This window comes from Pezoporus flaviventris, unplaced genomic scaffold, assembly GCF_033815535.1.
Source record: "Pezoporus flaviventris isolate CSIRO_AGI_PZ_B2104156 unplaced genomic scaffold, CSIRO_AGI_Pfla_v1 ptg000001l, whole genome shotgun sequence".
In the NCBI taxonomy this organism is placed as follows: Eukaryota; Metazoa; Chordata; class Aves; order Psittaciformes; family Psittacidae; genus Pezoporus; species Pezoporus flaviventris.
Window position 1 is genome coordinate 58,512,809 of NW_026892549.1, and position 14,758 is coordinate 58,527,566.

At 44.9% G+C, this 14,758-nt stretch overlaps 1 protein-coding gene across 6 annotated transcripts in view; it reads right to left on the bottom strand.

Annotated features, from left to right (window-relative positions):
* USP40 (ubiquitin specific peptidase 40) overlaps window positions 1–14,758 on the bottom strand; it is a 34,983-nt gene that overhangs the window by 1,169 nt on the left and 19,056 nt on the right. For 3 of the 6 annotated variants that reach the window (XM_061459862.1, XM_061459853.1, XM_061459843.1), the window contains 15 exons: window positions 14,349–14,475; window positions 13,037–13,094; window positions 12,398–12,451; window positions 10,704–10,792; window positions 9,992–10,078; window positions 8,830–8,875; window positions 7,243–7,307; window positions 6,614–6,688; window positions 5,110–5,236; window positions 3,941–4,035; window positions 2,731–2,849; window positions 2,153–2,218; window positions 1,707–1,917; window positions 1,477–1,572; window positions 653–747 (listed from right to left, as the gene is read on the bottom strand). In XM_061459862.1, the coding sequence (XP_061315846.1) occupies window positions 653–747; window positions 1,477–1,572; window positions 1,707–1,917; window positions 2,153–2,218; window positions 2,731–2,849; window positions 3,941–4,035; window positions 5,110–5,236; window positions 6,614–6,688; window positions 7,243–7,307; window positions 8,830–8,875; window positions 9,992–10,078; window positions 10,704–10,792; window positions 12,398–12,451; window positions 13,037–13,094; window positions 14,349–14,475 (1,410 nt within the window). Of the gene's footprint in view, window positions 1–652; window positions 748–1,476; window positions 1,573–1,706; window positions 1,918–2,152; window positions 2,219–2,730; window positions 2,850–3,804; window positions 4,036–5,109; window positions 5,237–6,613; window positions 6,689–7,242; window positions 7,308–8,829; window positions 8,876–9,991; window positions 10,079–10,703; window positions 10,793–12,397; window positions 12,452–13,036; window positions 13,095–14,348; window positions 14,476–14,758 lie in introns of those variants that run through there. The other 3 variants (XM_061459872.1, XM_061459885.1, XR_009744472.1) reach the window with 3 other exon arrangements.

The following is a 14,758-nucleotide window of genomic DNA, read 5'->3' on the forward strand; positions in this document are numbered from 1 at the left end:
AGGACAAGGGAGTGGCTTTAACCTGCCAGAGGGGAGACAGAGATGAGCTCTTAAGCAGAAGCTCTTCCCTGTGAGGGTGCTGAGGCACTGCTGGCACAGGGTGCCCAGAGAAGCTGTGGCTGCCCCATCCCTGGCAGTGCTCAAAGCCAGGTTGGACACAGGGGCTTGGAGCAACCTGCTCTAGTGGAAGGTGTCCCTGCCCGTGGGGGGGGTTGGGACTGGATGAGCTTTAAGGTCCTTTGCAACCCAAGCCAGTCTGGAATTCTATTAGTGTGAAGACTTACTTAGCTCCAACAGCAGCATGAGCCTGGACTAGAATATGATTTCCATGGAGCTGTAAGAATGACATTTCAAGCTCACCCTTGCAGGGCCAAGGCAGCCAAGGAGTTCATATTTCATCTCCAAGGGCATGATCAAACATTTCAGTGTGTTGCAGGAGAACAAACTAAGGCTAGGGGTAGGACCACAGCACTTAAAGCCAGGAGTTTCAATTACCTGAACACCACTTCCTTGAGGAACAGTGGAATTGCATGCTCTAAGAGCACCCAGCTAGCATTGTCCTAAAAATTTATGTAAGTATGAAGCTAGGCTGAAAAGCAGCAAAGAACAGTATTGATGTTTCTAATGAAGAAGAAATGTCAGGACTCAATACCTTTTCTTCTTTTCTAATGTAAGCTGCCTTTGTTTCTCTTTCCCAATGTCATCTCTCAGTGTGCTAAAGTCCTTTGTGTCATCAAGGAGAAGGTTCTGGTGTGGAAAAAGATTTGGTAGATGAAAAGTTTGAAGCTTAAAACTATCTCCCACCTGTTGCTCAGTTACAGAGGGAGTATTCAGAGCATTTCTCCTAACAACTGTGACAGCCATTCACTTCCAAGTTAAGTTAAGTGGAAAAACACAACAAGGCAAAACAGTTTGTTGACTCCTCTGTTTTTGCATTTAACAGTGAATTTGCCTTATTCAGAGACTATATCCCACTGCATAGTTCTTTTGGACAGAATTAAACAGATCTGTAAAAATTCTTTGGATAAGGTAACGGGTTGCAATTTACAAGATGATTTTTAAAGGGTTCTTGGGTTTTACTCAGAGCTGACAAAAAACCCAATAGTGAATAAAATGAGGGCAAAAAGAAAGATCCAGTTTCTTTTGGACAGGATTTAAGAGTAGATTAGAAAGTGACTGCCTGCACTGGGAGCTGCACCAGAGCCTCTAGAGTACTGCCTTCTAGTGCCAGCACCCAGATCTAAGAGGGAAAAGCATGAAACTTTCATCAGGTTGCTAAAGAACAGGAGAAAAAGACAAAAAAGCACCAGTAGCAACAGTTTTCCTACCTACACAGTGTTTTGTCCATACTCGCATCCCAGTACTTCCATGGAGACGTAGCAGGATGCATGAAACTCAGGAAGAGGTTACGATACAGCAATGGCGGTAGTACTTGCACCTAATCCTTGTGAAACAATGAAAGCCAAGTTCATTTACCTTCACCCCAATGACATCTCCATCCTTCAGGTGGTACGGTGCTGCCTGTAAACTCTCTAGCTTTTTCTTCCTTTTCCTCTTGGAGATTTTCTGTGTCTGAAGAAAATCAAAGCAGAAGATTCCTACATCAGAAATCTGCTTTAACACGTTAGCTCAAGAACTGCAGCACAAGCCAACACATACTTCTCCCACCCATACCACTGCTGGATTCTGCCATTCCAAGGTCTTACCCAGCTGGATATTGGCAGCCACTCAAATCTTTCAGGGAAGTACTTGGCTATTTCAATTTTCTCTACAGGAAGACAATAGTGAGCAGCCACTCTCTGCCTCAGTGCCCAGGCTGTGCATTCCTTGGAGATATCCCACACCAAATCTGTGGAGTCATAGTAGTCCCTCTCTCCTGGTACTCCCATCTGGACTCGAAGCAGCAGTTCATGTGGGCTGTCATCAGAAAGGGGAAACAGATCATTCCAGTAAGTCATGCCTTCAGAAACCAAAATTCCCAGTTTTCACTTCCTTCTGCCTTCCTTTTCTCTTTATGGAAAGCAGAAAACAAGCTCCAAAGTCTTCTCCCAGCCTGAGAGCTGCAATGCTGACAGCATTTAAGAGCAAAGCTGCTCAGTTAAGTCTCATCTCAAATGCAGTGCTGTAAGAAAGAAGTAGATGAAGATCTTACCCCAAATTCTCTTCTTTTTGCAAAGGTTCTATGCAGATTTCCATTCTGGCACCCAGCCTATAGTCACTGAAAGCAAAACAAAGACGATATAAATCACTGATTTAGCCAAGTAGATCTGTACTTATCTGGAAACCCAAAGCAAGAGGTGATCAGAACAAAACTGAAAACCCCAGAAATGGACAAAGGTGCCATTTAAAATCACCTAAAATCAAGCTCAGCAGAATAAGAAGTGCTGAATGCTCCATCCCTGCTAGTGTTCAAGGCCAGGCTGTACGGGGCTTGGAGCAACCTGGTCCAGTGGAAGGCGTCCCTGCCCATGGCATGGATTGGAACTGGATGACCTTAAGGTCTTTCCTAACACAAACCAGTCTGGGATTCTATGATCACATACTCACACTGTCCCCTTCCACAGCTCTTGAGTTAAATAATGTGCTTGGCACAATACAGAATTAACCAGAAATGAGCCTTCTGCTTCTGTCTGACTGAGCCCATTTCTTTCTCTAGCAATCCACCACCCCACAACCCAGCCAACAGCCAGCCTGTCCCACTGCTGCTTGTGCCTTCAGCATGAAACCTACTTCAGTTGCTGCTTGTTGCTTCGTAAAAGCTTGCCTGGGCGCTTACTGTCCACTGTCCATGCTCTGAGGAATGAGGGCAGGGGGACAACCTGCTCCTGGCAGCATGGTAAGGTCAGAGCCTGAAAAAGAAACACTTCTATAGTTTCTCAACTCAATACTGAAGCTACCAAGATCAAAGTATTCATATTTATTCTACCCCAGCTATTGCTTGTGGCTACAGGTAGTGGCTACAACTGACATATTGGCTTTTCAACCTCAAAGCAAGTTGGACTTCACTCCCTCCCAACACTTCCCAATTGAACTTACACTACAAAAATGGATCGCATTCCTTTTTTGAACCCAAATGTGCACAATGGGGAAATGAGGCTGATGGAATCATTGCCCCAGTCTCCAGCCAAGCACTGGGCAAGCTCCTCAAAGCCCCTATCAAGGACACAATGCTCGTTTCATGCCAAGACAATCCTCCTTGTTCACAAGATGCAAGTAAATGGTCAGTTTTTCATAGCTGTAGTTTGGCAGAGACTGAAACCCAAGTTGAGTGAGTGTTGCTATGGACCAGAATCAGGTGAGATATCCTTCCCCATGTAGTTTAACTAGAACAACCAACTGACTAGACAATAAAGAGCTTTATGATAAGATTGGTTTGTGTCTTCCATGGGTTTGGGATTTGTTTTTTTGGTTGAGGTATCAAAATTATACTCTTATGGTTTAAAAAAAGGCATAAAAAGGCACCTTAGTTTCTGGCCTTCCTGAATGACAAACGCAACCTTTTGTGCATCTAAGGCAATTCTTTCATCATTAGATCCAATATACAAACCACAAAAACAAAGGTGCAACAAACTACTAACAGGAAAAACATGGAATGAAAAGTGGCTTTTTAGGAAGTGCTTGTACGTGTGTGCTTCTCCTGAGGGATTTTTACTCTGTGAAATAAAGGTAGGGCTCAAGCCAAGCTCCAGATGAAGTGCAACAAGGCTTCTGAGGTCAGGACACATGAGAGGTAGAATGGCAACTGCAGGGGATGCACTAAGGAAGTGTCTGAGCTACATGCTCCAATTGCCTCTTGGTACTTACCACTGAACATGGCATATAAGCAAATGCCATATCAGAACATACTGGAGACAAAGGAAAAGGAAATAGAAATAGGTATTAATAGAGCTCAATTAATCCTGGTGTTGCTGGAAGTTTCCAAGACAGGAGAACATCTAACCTGCATCTTCAGATCTTCCAAAGAAGCTTCTCCTGCTATTTCTATACTGCCAGCATAGCAAAGATCCATGTCTGTGCGGATGTGTTCTGGTGAATCTTTAGATGGGAAAGAGAGGAAGAAATAAACAACAGAAGAATCAACATGATTGTGTTTAGAATCCTATGACATGAGTCACTTTGAAATGAGATTTCATTTACAAAAGGTACCTGACCTCATTTGGTTTTGGAGATCAGTTAGAAAAACCTAATACACAGTTGATAAATACATGGTTTTTAGTTGCCAGACAGGAAGAGTTTCAACTGATCCTATAGTTCAAATATGAAACCCAGGGCCAATTCCATTTGTAGATAGCATCAATTCATTGGTTATGACTCTGAAATGTAGAGCATGGTGCAAGGAAACTTCCAGCTGCTCTTACCCGTGCTACTGAAATCATTAGTGGTAAAAATCAAACTGAGAAAGACAGAAAAGGAGACAAATGCAAAGAGACCTTCTCAAAGGAGCAGGGTCTTGCTCTGCAGTACAACTCACCAGCAAAGCAAGGATATGATTTTTCCCATAGAAAATTGGTTTCCCATTTTTCAATGTTGTCCCCAATCAAATTTCTTCTTTCCCAACCCTCCCACAATATTCCTGCGCTGGCTGCTTTTTGGTTTGGATTTCAAAAGACGGGGAGATGTACATTAGACATAAGGATGGGGCTTGAAGCAACCTGCTCCAGTGAAAGGTGTCCCTGCTGATGGCAAGGGGTTGGAACTGGATGAGTTTTAAGCTCCCTTCAACTCAAACCAGTTTATGGGATTCTATGAAAAGCAGGTTCGAATACCCTATGTAACATCTTTAATGCTGTGTAAAATGTACTCATCACTCCTTCTGCAGCTTCTCAAAAAGCAATACAGCCTGAAATGAATTAAATATGATATCAGGAGTCTGGCATTTAAAGCAAATTACCTCTGTGCTCATGGAGTAGATACTTTACAGTACTGCCACTGCATTCAGGTATGGAAAAGCCACTTTACTTGTGACAAGATCCCCTGCTTCAAAATTACCCTTGACTTAGTGCAGCTGAGGAACATCAGAACCCCACCATCCAGCATTGGTGGGCTTGTGAAAACTGCAGCTGCCTCCTAGGTAGCTCCTCTCACCATAAACTTGCTGATTAAGCTCACCTCCTGCAGGAGACACCTGCAAAGCATCCATCTGGCAAGTCAGCCCATTCACTTGGTCTGGTGCAGGCTCTCTGTGCTTCTTAGGACTTGAAGACTTGAACCACCAGATGGGTATCTTCAGGAAGCCCTGGAAAGTGAACAGAAAGTACCACCAGGGAGCTCATGTGCAGACAAGGGAAATTTCCACCTCCATCTCAGGAAGAACAAGAAGACTTGTTCACTTCTGAGCTGTTGTAACCAGCTCTCACTTTCTCCCTGTAGAAGGACATGAGTGCAAACACTATCCTCCTGCAGCCCCACAGCCCCATCGTGGCTCTGCTGTCACATTACAGATCCAACTGAGTGATGCTTTTCTCTGGAGCTTTGGACACAGATATGACCTTACCAGAGGAAGCTGGATTCATCTAAACCCTCTTCTGAGGTGGAGAAGTGAGAGATGGCTGCAGGAACTACTCACAAAAAGGAAGAGGTATCAGATACGAGACAGCACTGGTTGTGTGGCTAATGGTATGGAGCCCATGGAGATGGATACACCCAATGACTAAGAAGAATCCATGGTATTGGATCCACCCAAACACTGAAAAGAGCCCATAGAGGTGGACACCAATTCTCACGCAGCTGATGGTGGAGAGCATGTGGATGTAGATCCCCCAAGACCAAGAAGAACTCATGGAAATAGATCAATCTAACTACCAAGAAGAGACCACGCAGGTGGACACCAGTGGCTGATAGTTAGGAGCCCATGGAGGAAGACACCACTGGTCCTGTGGCTGATGGCAGAGAGCCCCTGGAGGTGGATCCACCTCCAGCATGGCTCCCCTGGAATGTCTACACCATGCCAGAGCTCCCCTACTAGCTCAACTAGCCCAACCTGGTCTTGAAAACTTCCAGCAATGGGGAATCCATGACTTCTCTGGGCAGCCTGTTCCTGTGTCTCACCACGAACTATCCTGATATTGCTTTAAGTTTGTTAGCAAGGAATCCTTTCACTTGTGTTATCATCACTGAGTCTCCCAGCAGGGCCCTGTGGTTTCAAACAACATCCTCAGGCCAAATCTGAAGGCAAACACTTAAGGTTTGTCATTCTGGGAGGAGGCAGCAGTCTAAGACGTGTGCTTTCACAAGAACTGGGCATGCCAGAAAGCACAGAATCAACTGGGTTGGAAAAGACCTTAAAAGTCCAACCATTACCCCAGGACTGCCAAATCACCACTAAACCATGGCACTAAGACCTGTCAACCTTAACAGATCTTCTAGGCAAAGCTGCCGCAATGGGCAAGGCTTTTACTACAGCAATTGAAAGAAGACTAAATAGAGACTCAGAATCTTGTAGAAATTGATGTAGGAGAGATTTAAAACTACAATCATTCTTCATTATTGCCAACCAGAATTCTTCAACTGAAATATTTTAAAGACATGCAAGAGGACAAAAGAGAAGGAAGTGTCATATTCCAGTCTCCAACCACTGCCAACTGCCTAAAGAACACAATCTCTCTGGTTTTACCTTTGGTGGAAGCTTTCCTTCAGTTATAACCAAAGTATCTCCTCTGCAAACATTCAGTTCCTTCAACGTGGCATTCTGTAGGAAGAGAAAGCACAACAGAGCTGTAAGTCTCCATATTCTTGGGTTTTGTTTCCTAAAGCAGATGTTGGTGGGTTTTTAAGCCATGCATGCCAAAGGTCTGCCAAAGAGCATGAATATTGATTTAACATTCATCACTCAGAGGCAGCTTTGCAGCAGCACAGAATGCTGCACCTATAGGAGTCTGCTCTGCAGGAGCCCCTCCACAGCATCCTGCTGAGTTGTGTGCTTCCTTTGCACCTCCACATCTCACCAGCTGACACCTCATGCTTCTTAGCACACAACCCTTTAATGCATAGTACGCCTTTAGTAAAAGCTCTCTGCATACAGCTTAATCCTAAGGGGCAGGTGCCTAAGGTTTCCATTTGCACCATAGGTACCCCAACAGTGTCTTCACAAGGGCTGTGAGAATCCAACAGTGTGTGTGCTGCTGTAGCACACAAAGACCCACCATGGCTTCATGGTGCTGCAGCTCTCTTCAGAGAAAGTCTCTAAAGAAAAGTGGGAGCAAGCCAACCACAGCATGATTCAAGTCAAAAAGATGTTCTTACCTCCTGACTCAATGCTTCCCCTGCTTCATAGCACCAGTCAATCCTCCTCAAGTGCCAGTTGTCACCTACCAAAACCATACAGATGGGAAACACATTAGCCAAAAATGGGGGCTCAAGCTAAACCATTACAGACCTCTCCATCAGTGGTAAAAGGTTCTTGTGATCTTTTGTATTTCAACCACAACTAACAAACTGACTGATGTACTCCTTCATGTCCTTCCCCAGGCCCTAGAAACATTTTGCTCTTTGGAAATGGTCTTCTCTTATTTGCAGTAATGTCTCTTTCTCACCTACTCAAGTTTCCCTGTTTGAAGAGGGAAGTGAAGGAATTCTCATGCCAATTCATCACCTGAATCGATGACAGACTTGTTAAAATGCTAACTACACTATATGTAAAATCCAACTCCCCCTCTCCAATTTTCTGCCAGGAGAAATAGAGGTGGTGCAGTCCAGAAAGTACAATACTTTACATTTAGCACCTATATGTAAAACACACCAGAGACAGGAAGAACAAATAAACTGCTCAAAACTGGTCACAAAAAATAAAGCACTAAATGCAGAAGCACTGTTTCTTGGCAGGAACCCTCCATGGCAGGCAATGAAAAAGGTGAAGTTTATTTCAAGGCCTCTTTAACTTTTTCAACTCATATGTACATATACACAAGAGCACAATGTTTCATTATCAGCTGGGCTACTCAATGTGTATTCTGATTGAAATGTGTTTTAGGTGAATTCTGATAGCTTTTGGAGCCATCAGTCCACTGCAACACATATTCAGTATTCAGTGAGCATTCAGCATGGAAGCTGGAATGCAATGCCACTCCAAGTTTCTTCTCTCCTTCCTCCCTCTTAACATCAATGGAAAGAGATGTTCAGACATAAAATTCAGATTTCATTTTCGTGCTCTATCTCCTCCATAATCCTCATATAGAAGCTTAGTAACAATCAGAGACTGGTTTGGGTTGGGAAGGACCTTAAGATCATCCAGTTCCAACCCCCTGTCACCAGCAGAGACAACTTACACTAGAGCAGGTCGCTCCAAGCCCCTGTGTCCAACCTGGCCTTGAACACTGCCAGGGACGGGGCAGCCACAGCTTCTCTGGGCACCCTGTGCCAGCGCCTCAGCACCCTCACAGGGAAGAACTTCTGCCTAAGAGCTCACCTCAATCTTCCCACAAGTAACTGCCACCACTCAGATTCCCAAATAATGGCCCAACTGATCTGACTTTGAGTAACCTGGGTTTGCAAAGCGACCAAAAGTTGCTTTTTTACAGTTAATCTCATGCAGTGGTTCCCACTACAGAAGAGAACTTATCAAAGCAGCCAAACACCTCCAACTGCTCCCAAGCCAGTCTTGGAAGCATAGATTTTGCCACATTGTGATTAAATAGAGAGCTTGGAACTGCTTTTCAAGAGCAATTGCACAGCTTTTATCAGAGCAAGACTGAGAGCGATAGTTCTCTCCCCTCCTCACATTACAAGGACACGTCCAAGTTGTAAGTTTGTTTGAATGATCCAAGTTTCAAGATAGCAAAAGCTGTCTTACAAATCTGGGAATTCCTTTTAAAAAAATCATTAAACAGTAACACAACTGACCTGATAATCCAGACTTTTCCAGCATTAAATTTAGACACTGAAAAAAGAAACACATAGTGAGACTTGGCTTAATTCATAGCTTGGGAAATACAGTTCTCAGCAAATCTATACTGGAATACTCTAACAAAGACTGAGCAACTTATTTTTGGTCCAGTCCTAAAACCTATGCAATTACACACGCTGTACTTGAGCTACACATGAAACCCTGCAAGGATTGGATTCAGGCAAGAATTTACTATCACACAATCACAGAATCCCTGATTTTTGTTGAAGGGACCTTAAAGCTCATCCAGTTCCAACCCCTGCCACAGGCAGGGACACCTTCCACTAGAGCAGGTTGCTCCAAGCCCCTGTGTCCAACCTGGCCTTGAACACTGCCAGGGATGGGGCAGCCACAGCTTCTCTGGGCACCCTGTGCCAGTGCCTCAGCACCCTCACAGGGAAGAGCTTCTGCCTAAGAGCTCATCTCAGTCTCCCCTCTGGCAGGTTAAAGCCATTCCCCTTGTCCTGTCCCTACAGACCCTCGTCCAAAGCCCCTCTCCAGGTTTCCTGCAGGCCCTTCTGGCACTGGAATGCTGTGCAGGTGAGTCGGCTGTTATAAGCTTTCTTAAAGGAAAGCATCCCAAATCTGTGCTGTCTTTTTGTTGCTTTACTTGAACAACCTCTGTCCCAGAATTTGAAGATTCACCTTTTCAAAAGCAATTATTCAAGCTCAACACTTCCCACCCACTACTCAGCGACATTAGCTCTCTGTGCCAGAACCCTGCATTAGTAGTACTGAGAACTGCTTCCTTCACTGTGTGCACAGGTCCTCCTGCCTACTTTAATCCCAGTTCTGTGGACTCAAGAGTTTGATAAGCTACAGGAGAACTGTGCCAGGCTGTGCCATGTGTGTGTTATCATTCTGAGGACTGCTGTGTATAACAGGAGTGGCTGCCACGCATGGAGCAGCTGGGCTGAGCTCATGCTTGGGAAAAGCAAAGATGTCTCTTTGCTACTTGGAGAAAGATCAAGGCCTTTTGGTATTGAAACACTTCCTTTGCCTCAGTGTCTCTTCGTGACCTGAAGTAATGCAGAAGATGAAGCAGAGCTCTCCAGGAGAAGCAGACCTGGGCCAGGTGTGAGAAAAGCTTTTCAGAGCAGCAAGACTTACCTCTTTGACAGAAGTAGTCTCTTCCACAACTATTTCCATCTCAGGGCTTGCAGTGTGGTCACTCCCAACAACAAAGTACAAGAAGAGCTGAAAAGGCAAGTATAAGCTATTAGAATACATACTGAAGTATGGAACTAGTGTGAAGTAACACTCCCTACTGCACACATAGACCAGCTATTGCACTCTTGCCATCAGTCAAACAGCACCGAAACTCCCTTGGGCTAAAGCAAACAACATAAGAAGTACAAATAGTGAAGCATAGGCAATTGAGTTATGGCCATCCTTAGATCTTCATTAACTATCTGCATGCCTGCTGAAAATACACTCTGATCTTTAGAAATGTACATCTACTTTTTCTCCTCCATACTTACAACTTGTAGATAATCAAGAGCAATACCCCCCTTTTCTTCCTTTATGCTCTTTATATGCACAGCAGAGCACAAGAGTTGGACAACACAAAGAGATGAATGAGAAGTGATTTACCATTACCCACATGAGCTATAAACTGGTCACATATATGCTCTTGGCCTTCTGCAACTAAGTGGTGTGAGCCCTCATGCTGAAATGTGCAATACTTAGTGCCACTGAGCATTTATTTCCATGTCATTTTCAACCATCAGGAGAATAAAAAGAGGAGTACAAGACACATTGGGAACTCTAAGCAAAGCATAAAACCAGCACAAAACTCTTTTCAGTCACACCACTACCATACCTGAGTGGAAGTTGGAGCTTTCCCATGACAGAGCCCAAGCAAGCTTCCCATTTTCAGTTCTGCTTCTTTGACAGTATAATCCTCAGGCACTTCAAGAAGAACAAAAACACAGAGAACATCATCATCATCTGCTGCTGCTTCCTGAAAATACCTGTTCTATCATGCTGCTCTTTAAGATAAAAATATTCAGTGTCATTTAGAGAGCTTCACTTGCAGTGTTGACACATCTGTAAGCCTCCACTGACGAGATCAAAGCAATGTCAGTGTAAAGGTTCCTCCCCACCACTCCTTGCATATGGACTGACAGAATCATTTAGGTTGGGATGGATCTTTGCAGGTTGTGTGGTCCAAACCCCTGCTCTGAAGTCACATCAATTGACTCTGGGCTTTTCCCAGTCAAACTGAACAGCTCCAGGGATGCATAGCTACCAGCCTCTCTGGGGTCCCTATCTCCTGTTTGACGCCTCCCACTGTGAATTCCCTCCTCCCTTCCTCCATACCAGCTGGAATTTCCCCTCATTGAAACTTGTGTCTGCTGCCTTTCATCCTTTTCATGTACTCCTCTGAGATGAATATGGCTCTGCCTTCCCTCTATGTCCATGTTAAGGAGCTAAAGACAACAATTATACTTCCTCCACCCAAGCCTCTTCCTCTTCAGCTGGAAGAACCCAGCTTTCGTCCTCTTTCCTATGTTCCAGCTACCCAAACCATACTGGGTGCTCTGCTCTAGATGGGCTCTAGTGTGTGTGTAAGAGCTTCTTTCTCATGCTGAGGAACCCTCAGAACAGACACAATTCTCCAGGTGCTGGCTGACAAGCACTGAGTGGAAGGGAATTAAACTCTCTTTGGCTTCCTGGCCATGTTTTACTAATGCAAAATATCAAAGACATAGCAAATGTTTCCCAGCAAGCACAAAGCAGATCCACTATGCCCCTGGAATGTCTAGGAAGTTGCTATGTAAATGTATTAAATATGATTTAAAACGGATCACATAGAGACTCCAGTTTAAGCTATGGAACAGAGGACTTAATTCCCACAGCCTTGAAGCATATGGCCAATGGTCAATGAACAAAAGCAGGAATGCCCGTCAGTTTTACTCATTAGGGATGCATGAAAAAGAAGAGAAGGCTCTGGGAGACTTTAGAGCAGCTCCCAGTGCTAAAAAAGGCTACAAGAGACCTGGAGAGGGGCTTTAGACAAGGGCCTGTAGGGACAGGACAAGGGGAATGGCTTTAACCTGCTAGAACAGGGGAGAAGCTCAGGCAGAAGCTCTTCCCTGTGAGGGTGCTGAGGTGCTGGCACAGGGTGCCCACAGAAGCTGTGGCTGCCCCATCCCTGGTGGTGTTCAAGGCCAGGTTGGACACAGGGGCTTGGAGCAACCTGCTCTAGTGGAAGGCATCCCTGCCTTGGAACTGGATGAGCTTTAAGGTCCCTTCCAACCCACACCCGTCTGGGATTCTATGATCCTATTTAAGTTTCACCTCTAGCACTGTATTGGTACTGTTAATAAACAGTAAAACTAGGGAAAAAAAAAAACCAACCACCAAACAAACCCACAAACCCAAACACAGTCACTTCAGTTAAGCCTGGAGCTCAGTGGAGTTCTGTGCGTGTGTGTGCTTCTCCCAGGAAAGGACAAAGGGAAGCTTTAAGTTTCGCAATTGAACTTTTTACAGAACCATAATTAAACTTACCTGGAGACAGAAGTTTCCCATTTCCACTGACAGGTCTCAGGCAGCTGGCATTTGCTGGAACAAAAAAGGGCAGGAAAGAGAGAGATCTAGTAAGCAATTCAATAAGGAAGAAATACAGCTTAGAACTTTAGACAGACAACATATTAGGATTAAGAGGGTTATGTTTGAGGCCTCACTCTCAAGGGATGACATCGAAAGTCCAATTGGAGAGAGATTCCTAAAGACTCCCTGAACACTCTTTGTTGGGATGCTTTCAGTGAAGGTTTCCTTCTGTCAACCACAAGCAGTTCAATACAAACTGACCCAGTGCTCCCAAAGGTAAAGGCATCAAAACCAACTTTCAAGAAAGAAAACTGGATTGTCTTAAAGGAATAAGGTTAAAAAGTCATCAATACTCAGTGCAATACTGTAGTAAGATACACGATTATTCCTAATCCAACAGCTTCTGAAAAACAAGAGCTTCATAAAATGCATTTAATCAAGTCTTGCACCCATTGATTTTTAATAAGCTAAGAAAAATAAGAATTTGATTCAGCATTAGATGAATTAAGACCTTTACACCCTCTTTTATCAAAATCAAACCCAAAACATCTTCACAGAAATAGATTTTCTAACATTATCACATGTAAAAGCACTTACCCAGCTCCTCCTCGAGCTGAAGCTCCCGTATAGCTTTCATTTTTATATCTGCCATCACCTAAAAGAAAGCAGCATTAGCACCCCTAATGCACAATGCCAGTAACGCACCCGCTGTTCACATCTGCCTACAAAACGCAGCCTTCAAATGAAATTAGGCCTGGATATATTCTTATTCCTAACATTATAAACACACTCTGCAGCTTAAAGCCATTCCCCTTGTCCTGTCCCTACAGGCCCTTGTCCAAAGCCCCTCTCCAGCTTTCCTGTAGCCGCTTGAGGCACTGGAGCTGCTCTAAGATCTCCCCAAAGTGCAGCAGAGGGGCAGAATCCCCTCCCTGAGCTGCTGCTCATGCTCTGGGAGTGCAGCCCAGCACACGGTGGGGTTCTGGGCTCAAGTGCACACTGATGCTGAGTCATGGGGAGCTTCTCCTCACCCAACACCCCCAAGCCCTTTCCCTCAGGGCTGCTCTCAATCTGTATCTTCCTCTTCTAGTATCTTTTTTTGCTGTACTGACATAGCCTCACCAAATATACACTAATGGGATAGACTAAAAAGAATGTTGTTTCTCACTAAAGCCCAGTGATGTAGCAGCACTGGTTTAAGTTACCTGCATTACAGTCCCATTATAGAACGTGCAAAGTATCCCAATAACTGCAAATCTAAGTTGCACAATATTGCACCTCAAATCCTGTGTTCAGTTCTGGGCTACAAGAGAGACACTGAGGTGCTGGGGCAGGGCCAGAGAAGGGCAATGGAGCTGGTGCAGGGCCTGGAGCACAAGTGCGATGGGGAACAGCTGAGGGACCTGGGGGGTTCAGTCTGGAGAAGAGAAGGCTCAGGGGGGACCTTATCACTCCCTACAACTGCCTCACAGGAGGATGGAGCCAGGAGGGGCTGGGCTCTGTTCCCAAGGCACAAGGGATGGGACAAGAGGAAACGGCCCCAAGCTGCACCAGGGCAGGTTTAGATGGGGCTGAGGAACAATTCCTTCCCCACAGGGTGCTCAGGCATTGGAACAGGCTGCCCAGGGCAGGGCTGGAGTCACCGTCCCTGTAAGTGTTCACACACAGTGGAGACTGGAGACGAGGCGCTCAGTGCCATGGGTTTTTGGTGGCCTTGGCAGTGCTGGGCAACAGCTGAACTGGATGAGGTTAAAGGTCTTTTCCAACCTGGTTGATTTTATGATTTTCATCACAGAAACATTTCAGCCCTGAGGTTAAATCCACTCCTCCTCAACTGGCCCACATGCACTGGCCAAGTTTTCCTGGGAAACAGCCTGTGTTACATCCCTGACCAAATGTGCCTCCTTACCGTTTCTATAGTGGCAGTGATTTTAATGTGTTTCTCTTCATCTCCTGTTCTGCAGAAGTTTTTCACTTGGAGCCAGCTGATGTCGTATGTAAAAGCTGTCAAATTGCCGCTTGACACATTCACGAAGCTGTAAGTAATGAGTAGGACAAAGATGGTGAAAGACAGTTGGTGTAGAGCTGGCCTTGGATCCTCTGTATCCCAACTCCACAAGCTGAGGGGTCGATCTCTCACTGCTTGATTTAATCTCCATTTTTCAGTACCGTTCCAACTAGAAGGTCAGAATTTATGTAGCAAGCACATACACATCTCTGAAGATGGAAATTAACCTACGGATTATACACTGGGAAGTGAAATGAGACCAGAAATCTGCCTGAGCATCTTTAGATTCAACTCAAGAGATTCAGCAAAGA